At 39.1% G+C, this 9,226-nt stretch overlaps 1 protein-coding gene across 1 annotated transcript in view; it reads right to left on the reverse strand.

Annotated features, from left to right (window-relative positions):
- The window catches only part of helz (helicase with zinc finger), a 56,626-nt gene extending 47,933 nt beyond the window's left edge, over positions 1–8,693 (reverse strand). The window contains exons 1-4 of the mRNA XM_029454336.1: positions 8,564–8,693; positions 2,355–2,600; positions 1,714–1,750; positions 1,281–1,405 (exon numbers count right to left, since the gene is read on the reverse strand). Of these exons, the coding sequence (XP_029310196.1) occupies positions 1,281–1,405; positions 1,714–1,750; positions 2,355–2,582 (390 nt within the window). The 5' untranslated portion in view covers positions 2,583–2,600; positions 8,564–8,693. The remainder of the gene's footprint in view (positions 1–1,280; positions 1,406–1,713; positions 1,751–2,354; positions 2,601–8,563) is intronic.
- Between the last annotated feature and the right edge of the window lie 533 nt (positions 8,694–9,226).

The following is a 9,226-nucleotide window of genomic DNA, read 5'->3' on the forward strand; positions in this document are numbered from 1 at the left end:
ACGGGAAGATTGCGTGCACGGGGACATTGCGTGCGTGGCGCGGGGACATTGCGTGCGCGGCGCGGGGACATTGCGTGACAGTACAGATCACTGCAGAGCTCATCTGGTCTGGTTTTTTAAATCCATATACAGGAACTGGATTTGACCCACATGATACATATATAAAAAAAAATGGATCTGAATTTGTTTTAAGAAATAAAGTTGGCTACATCATAATTGCCGTGTATCAAATGACAACACTCTTGCATGTTACGCCACAGTGTGAAGTGCCAGCACCACACATGATGAAGTGGAAAACAAATAACAGAAGAGTTTTCTGCCTCCTCTAGTGATCCAATTCTGATTCTCAAATACTTCCTTGAGTTCATGAGAAAGTCAATGTGTTTGCAGAACAGTTGCGGAACACTTAGAACGGGAAGCTTAAAATTCTGTAAAAAATTAGTGGGGCAGTCAAAGGAGTAAATATAATTAGCCTAAATTGTGTCAGAATATTGTTTGTTGGAGACCTGGCGAGTAAACAGGATTGTCCCCACTTGCACAAAATGTTGGATGACCTTGGGGCCAAGCTCAACCTTTATGTGCTGTGTATGAATATGTGGGGTGTGTGTGTGTGTGTGTGTGTGTGTGTGTGTGTGTGTGTGTGAGTGAAGTGGTTGCAAACAGGAAGCGAGTGGAGCTGGGAGAGGCACCTTGGCAGTAAAATACACATTGATGTATGAAGACAGCGGTTAGGATTAGGAAAGGGAGGGAGAAGTCAAACAGGAGAAAATGTGGAAACATCAAAATTGACCCGCTGTAGGTAAACCTCACTTTATCTTCGACATTTATTTTCATTTGGCCCTTTTTCAATCCAGAAGTAAGCTTCGTAGTCATTCCAACATAAGTTTTAAACTTTTTATCAATACTAACTGACCCCACTGTGGTACATAAACTATTTGTATGAGCCTTTTTTTTTTTTTTTTTTTAAGAAGGTCATATTTTCTATGTGTGGCCTTTTTATTTAGGCAAAACCACCATGACTATCTTAATCATCAAGCACATGGTATCTGATATAACTGTTGCTTCTTATATCACTATGAAAGTCATTCATGTTCATTAGCATTCAATATTAAAAACCCATCCCATGCTCAGTGAGGTTTTCCCTCTTTCGGTTAGGGAAAATATGACCTCAACAAGCATAATATTTAAGCCTTATATGAACTTTGGTATTACATTGTAATTACAGTCAATGTGTAGGCTGACCATATGCACATATGGTATACATTGTCCGTTAATCATACCATTGGCTCTCCATACAAGGCTTTGGAGAGGATGCTGGCCACCTCCTCCAGGCTGCCATCCAACAGCATAGAGCGCAAGCTGGCCTGTAGCGAACCATCTCCTCTGGCAATCTCTTCTGCCAGCACTAGGACAGGATGAAGAATACACAGGGAACAGGTAGGGAGAGAATTAATTCAGTACATTCAGTTAGGTCTGTTCTCTACAATGTAATAATTAAGCAATAACATTAACCCAATAGACAGTAAACAGTTTAGATTCTGCAAAGAAATAATCCCAGATTTAAGATTTCTTCTGCTCCACTGAGACCAAGGCGTTAAAATGTGCTGCTTCCCTGACCCTGGCCGACATACACACACTTTGTCTGGCACAAAGTAAAAAAACGACTACTGTATACAGTATCAGCAGATGTTTCCAATTTAAATTGCTACTCACCGTGTTTGCAGTCTTCATCTGCTTCATCATAGTTTTTCTGTTGGCAGAAGGAGAAAAAAGAAAAAAGTAAAAAAGTGGTAACCATAACAAATGGGAATACTGTGTTCGAGGGTCAGAGCTTCACATAAGCTCCAAGAATGGCTATCTTTGCCTCACAGCAGAGTCCTTCACACTATCATTATAGACTTAAGTAGTTCCTATAATCTTAGGGCTTAAGTAACTGGTGTAATTTTAGTGCTCTGGGAAGATAACATAACAGTACCATGAGGAAGAAAGTAGGGTGTATTGTTCTCATTTCTACCATTCTCTTCATGATATTTTACCAAGTGATTAGAAGTACAACAGTGGATTTAAAGCTCAATGCTCAGCCAATATCATTTCAGTGTAATGAATTAACTTAGGGACAGGAGAAAAATATATTTTAATTTGGTGAATAGACGGTTTAGAGTTCTGCTTCTCAAAGAAAGGTGTCCTCAATCCCCGTCATAACTGTGGTTGACTGGTATGATAAAAAAAAAGAAAAAGAAGAAATGTAAAGAATTTCGGGGCCACAAAGCAACAGAGGAGGGAAAACAGTGAGCATCCAAGACTGTAGGTTGTATGCTTGCTAGGGCAAGCAACAGGACTGCCACTGTACTCACCAGCTGCAAGAAGGCAGCAATACGGTAGAGCAGGGCCCGGCTGCGGAGTGGTCCGCTGGCAGCCACAAGGGATGTAGGGCTCTGTGGGACAGGGGCACCGGAAGGTGGGGCTTGGGGTGTAAGGACCACCAGGGCGTCCGTGCTGTGGCTGACTGCCGCCTCGTACTCCCGCCTTGCTAACGATCTGCTGGCTTCTTCACATGACTTCTCCGCTCTCCTGTCCGCCATGACTCAGGGACAAAACTTCTGGAGTGAGAAAAAAGACAAGAAGAAAGATATAGTATGAACATCTTCAGTATGAAAACAAATTCTTAATTGTAGGGGTCTCTTACTTTAGGTGTGTGCGCACATGTGTGTGCCACGCCCTTCGCAAATCACAGCGGAGGAGAGAATGTGAACGCGCAAAGTAAACACTGAAACGGGCACATAAATTAGATAAACATAAGCGTTTACTTTATTTAATAAAATAGCACCTGTTCAATGTGAAACATGAGTTGTGAAACATGAGTTGTGAATGAATATATATATATATATATATATATATATATATATATATATATATATATATATATATATATATATATATATATATATATATATATATATATATATATATATAAATATACAGGGCTCCGTTGGGGGGGGGTGCGCGCACACCCTGAAACAACGGTAGGGGAAACACTGCTAATATATAGAACCGCTTTCTGTTGAAAAATATGTCATTCAACTTCCAGTTCGGCAACATTTTGCAAGCGTTTCACATCTTAAATGCTGCCATTGGTTAAAAACTAAAATGGTTTACTTTGGGGGGGGCTTTGACTGCAAATGAAGAAAGGCTTTCCACACTCCCTGCAAACAGTTGAAGACTGACACTCCTCTCACAAGGGATTGCACACAAAAGTCGAGGACTCTGCACTACAGAAAACTAGCCTATAAGGAATATTCCTCTTTCCACAGAGCTGGAATAACATAACTGTCAACCTAGGCATTCAAAAAAACTTACCTTTTGATACATTAATCTAAAACGGGGATATTTATGCCTTTTCTCATTTTAACAGAAGCTTGTCCTTTCCCTCCATGGCATTTGGTGGTGTGTATCAAGAGTTTGTTTCTTTTTACCTTAAGCATGCTCACTGGCTGCAGATTCTAGTCCAAGAATGGACATGCAAATAGGTCAGACCATTATGCTGAATGTATGAGAGTATATATATACATATCACGTTATACAAGTTGAGAAAATAAAACCTACAATACTTCCACACATCCCATTGTTTTGCTTCACTAACAGGTTTCTGCCATCATTCTTGCATCTTACCGAAACTTACTGAAACTTACTGAAACTTACTGAAAAGGTAAATAATACTGAAATAGAGATAGAGAGATAGAGAGAAGGGGAGATCAGAGAAATAGGGAGAGGGCTCCACTCCATGTCTCTGGGGAGTAGTTGATCATGCATTGACACTTGCTCTCGCAGTTTTAAATGCCACAAAGTTGTGCCGCTGACAGCTAAACCCCATCTACTCCAGAAATAATACAAGTCGTGTTTTTGATGATCAGAATTGAAAGCAAATTTCTATTGATTTAAAACCGTGACACCCCTATATGGAACATCTTAGCGCCATGGAGGTGGAGCAAGACCTCTTTCCTTCCTCGCAAGGGCAGGTATTACTTAGACTCCACCCCAAGTCAAAATTGACTAAGTTGTGTTATATATAGTACACGTATGATTTTGATATCTAAAATGTTTAATGTAATACATAAACCTAATTTCCATCCAAAAATACCATTAGTCACTTTAGGGTAGTCTCTCAAAGACAATAAAACTAAATTCACTATGACTCAGCCTGAATCAAGTCAGATGTGCATCAAATATAATTTGTTAATACTTTTTCCTTGAGTCCCTTGAGACTATTTAGGAACTAAATGAGCAGAATCTGCAACATGAACGTGAACATGATCAGTTGCTTCCTAAAATCTTAATTTGAAAAGGGATTTTCCTCCCTGCTGGACTTAAGGGTCGCAACTTACCAGTTATTACATGTCACTCTCTGAGACCTATTTTATCTCATATCTAAAACCAAGCACCAATCTATATTTTGAAAAACCTTTAGGGATAATAATAGTTGATTATTCCAGCAAAATGTAAACAACTGCAACATTCTTTCATCATTGGTAATTAAACATGTTTGGGTTTTAGACCGCTGGTGGGATAAAACAAGCAATTTGAAAGCGTCATCTTGAGCTCAGAGAAACTGCCCTTCTTTCTACTCTGACGAAATGGTGTTTTGTGGGTGGTAGTATGCAATGTGGATGTCTGCTCACCAAGAGTCATAACCTCGTGAGGTTGATCTGTGTCATAAACAACAGGAAGAGAGGATGACGCTCAAAGAGTGGTTCTTCCATACCTTATATTTTGTCCTCTGTTCACACTGTGTACATTCAAATACATTTGCAACTAGCCGGGAAAGCAGTGATCACATGAAAAGCCTGAAGCATTATGTGAGACGTACGTTTTCTTATCATCTCAAACTCCAAAGCCAACAACAGTGGAGTCAACTGTCTGGTGTCATCCGACTGCTTAGACTAAGGGCATTATCATAATCCAAATTACCATTTAATAATGTTTTATGAATTGTTGTTTAAATATGTTTGAAAACACACATTACAGTAACATGAACCAAACGTATTATTAACAAATATAAATCAGCCTATTCATAACAAAACTATAAAAATCATGTGAGCTAGCTAACCTGTTAAAATCACTGTGCGGCCATCTATAATGAAGAATCAGTTAGCTACAGCTACGTATCTTCAGTATTTAATAGCTGAGGCTTGTATGCACCATAAAAAAGGTATGTTTATACACGGTACTTAAGGCCGCCCCACAAGTTAGTGTAGGCCCGGTGTAATCTGTCATACAATGTCATACATTTCTTTATACAATTCTTACACTTCTGTACATACATCCCTGATAAGAAAGTATCATGCACCGATGAGACTAGCATATTTAGGAACATAAGGTGAAGCAAACTAAGCAAACGGGTGAATACATTATATGTCACCTGATAAATTAGACTGGCTGAATTTTGTATTTAAAATGTGGATCCACATGTGTATATTACCTTCATGAGTGTAATGATTTTTTTAATGCAATCTTCCTAAAATGCCTACCAAGTTTTATGTAATCAGCACATGGGTATCCTCACTTGGTCATGTAATGGCATTTAATATCCATAACGGTCAAAAAAATAAGAGCAAAGACAGAATTTGTGAATGCTTGGCTAAAGACATCAGACACATATCATTCTTAGTTTAGCAGGAATATTTTGATAATCAATGTTTGCAAAGCAAACAACAGGCCATGTTGGACCAGCCGCATCATTTGGAGTGCACTTGCTGTTATCTTCTTTTAATTGCAGGAGTTTGTGTCACCAATACATTTACATCTAAACATACACTTATATTCAAGTGTAAGTAATCTTTGGTAGTTATTGCAACTAAGATATAACTATTATAGCAGGGCGTACTATACAATGCCCACCTCGGGTCTCTGTGGCCCCAGCAACATTTCTTTAATGCCTAGCCAAGCAACAAAAAAGCAGCAGGCCAGGGCTACAGCAGGAGAATCTAAACCTCAGTCTGTGATTACAAGAAGCAGCATGCCCTCCTTCACACCAACCCGCACAGATCTGGATAAGGACGGTACACCAAGACCTGCTGGGGAATACCAGGGCAACAAATGCTCAACCTTGACTAATAGCTTAGTAACTTTTGGTCCTGTTTCTACCTTAGGAATTGAGGCTTATCTTAGACTAGCTAAATAAATAAAAACACCTTTAAATCGTTAAAATGCTTCCTCAAAAGAACTAGTATAGTTATTATTTGCAAAGATGGCTGGCAAAACCAACTTTTGGTTGCTAATTAAAATTCCACAACAATTAGCTGATGCTGAATTTCCATCCTGGCCCTCACCACAGTGCTGAATTCAGCTTTTGATTATGACCGGCTCAAAAGAAACAGTGAATTTGTGGCCTGTGGCCCAGTCATTTTGGGTACATGTGTGATAACTAGTTCTTATAAGTGGGACAGCAGACAGCTACTGTATGTTAAAGCTGCATTATCAGTGTAATGAAAACATCAAATAACAGATGTTACACCCTGGTAGAAAACTGTCTTTTCATGAAAAAAAACATTCATTAGGCATTTCGTGCCATAACTTACTATGCGAGTAGAGTTGGAAATTAAGTACATCTGCTAATGTGCAGTAATTTTGAAATAAATAGCATTTAGTGTTTCAGATAGTTACTTCTCAAATACCCAGCAACAGGCAACTATGCTTGCAGCAGCTGCTCTAGCCCAACTGGCAGCACCTCTGAGTCAGCCCGTTTGTGTCCCTTAGGACCATAACATATAGACAAATTTTCTAGCAAATATACAATACGTGACACAGACTACATTTGAAGTTAGTGTTGATGTATAGCATGAATTAACACTAAGGCTAACAAAAGGTTAAAAAAAATAGATATACATTTGCATCACATGCAATATTTTCCCCCTCAAATACAATGTTGCTGAAGACAGCACAGCCATCTCCTCAGACAGATACTACATGAGTTTGTGCAAAATAAGCATGAAATGTATGTGCTGAACAGTTAACACTTTAGTGTTTCATGTACAATATCTGACAAACTAGTACAGCTCTCTTCACACTCTCTTCTTTTCCACTAGATAAAAGATAACCACTGTTGAGTTCACTTCCCCTAAAAATTCAAACATTCAGATGAGGAACCCCATTAGGTTATATGTTGTGTTACGAGTAGGCTGTATGACAATGTATGCTTGTATACTATGCACATAGTGTTGCAGCACCCATTCTGTAATAGCACACACTTCTCTGCATCCTAAACAAGAAACACTGGTCCTCCCCTGTTCCCACAAGACAGGTGCATTATGGGAAGTGTATTTAGATTCTACTTGTTTAATGTCAAAACCACAGCTGAAACAAGTGCACCAAATAAAAGAGCAATCATGTTTTGGCATAATTGCCAGAGTGGCAACTAAGACATACTCTAATATTTCTATTTCACAACATTGAGGGACAACACATGATCGTCAGAATCTTTTTAGCAAATATTTTACGTAATGCATGCGAGGCATGGAAAATGAGGTGTGAAAGTTGCTTGGACTAGCAAACAAGGTTTGTTGTTGGGGAAATAGAAAATAAGGTCAAAGATGAAACCAAACATAGGACTGGTCTTAACGCAGTATCTTCTCTAATTATGAGAGGTTATTTAAAAACATATGCAGCGTTTTACACTTCTATTTGTAACAGTAAGAATAGATGTTACCTAATGTTAGTGCTTGCAAGCCAGCCACTTCAGAGGGGCAACAACAAATAGTTTGGCGGGATACAGCGGGTGGAAAACAGCCTTGTTTAAGTGTCCAGTTGTGGGATTCCTACTAAAGAAGCTGCAGCTTTGACTTCAGTACGGTGGAGGAGAAAGCTTATTTTATAGCTGAGGATAGTTGTAAAAGAACATCGATTGCTTTCATCCTGACATAACGTTATTTGACTCGGCAGTATCGTTAGCAGCAATGTGTAGAAAACACGGCTATAAAACCTGCAATTTTCTCAAAGTCCAATTAGTAGATATCAAGAGAGAATACACTAATTAACACAAACGTTGGAAATGACTTGTTTCGTCTTTTAGTAGGTAGAGTTCTAGCTGTTGTTTGTCTACTGAACTTGTCATGACTGTTGCAAGTCAGACCGATGACGGCAGCGTTACAAAGCCCTGAAAAATGTCCCCACAAATGTTGGTTAACTTGCCGTTCGCGTTTGCACAGAGTAAACAGTGTTGCCACGAACCAGAGTATGCGTAGCTAACAGTTAGCTTGCTAGCCAAAACACGGCCTTTCTTGGCACCAAACTGGCAAGCTCACAACAAGAATAGCTGGCTGGTTTGTTAATGTTAGCAAGCTAGCTACCGTTAGCTAGCTAGCTAGGTTCGCCGAAACAAAACGGGTTCGGGCCTGTAATTTTGCCACGGTGTTTAGGCGCATATAATTGATATGACATCGTGTTCTTATCCTTGCATGAACTCAAAGCATTAGTCGTTACTATAATGATTTGTGGAGGAGATTCATGTCACTGGCTTTGCGATGAAAAAGACAACTGAAAGGGCTGGAAATGGGAAGTCAACACTTACCTAGCTTTACTTTCTACGCCATCTTGGATCCACTTGTCAGACCATCGCAAAGCATAGTGGGATGTACTGATCTGAAGGTTGAGAGGACTGGCGTGTGTGAGTGCGTGTGTGTGTGTGTGGCCTCTGGTGGCAGGGATAGTCCTTGTCAAAAAAGCGTTTGTCTTAAAATGCTTTTGATTTGATTATTTTTAAACATTTAGGGTTTCTGTTTACTATTAATTCCAATTAAAAATACTCTTGATTTTATGAAAAAAATAGAAATTAAGTAAATTGTAGAATTGCACATATTCTGGATAACTGGGGCAATACAGAAGCCACTTAATTCATACTTATTGCTATAAAAGGCATACAAAACACAAATGTGACATTCTGCTCTGAACACACATTGCCCCAGAGCTACTTGGGTTTTGTTGGCAAGAAAACTAAAACAAAAGAGGGAATATATCCTGGGGCCAAACCATGTTTTTGTTTCTGATTCAAAACATGCTGAAACCAAAGTAATATTATACTAAATTATACTTTTGACTGTCTGCTTTTGTTATTGGGGGATTATTATCCATCATCATGCTTTTTAAACTCAGCAGTGTATTTTGTTTTATATTATTTTAGCACAACTGGAGAGTTTCTGGTAGAGGCGCTCAAATGCTGAGGCGGACATTGTCC

Source organism: Cottoperca gobio, chromosome 1, assembly GCF_900634415.1.
Source record: "Cottoperca gobio chromosome 1, fCotGob3.1, whole genome shotgun sequence".
Lineage (NCBI taxonomy): Eukaryota > Metazoa > Chordata > Actinopteri > Perciformes > Bovichtidae > Cottoperca > Cottoperca gobio.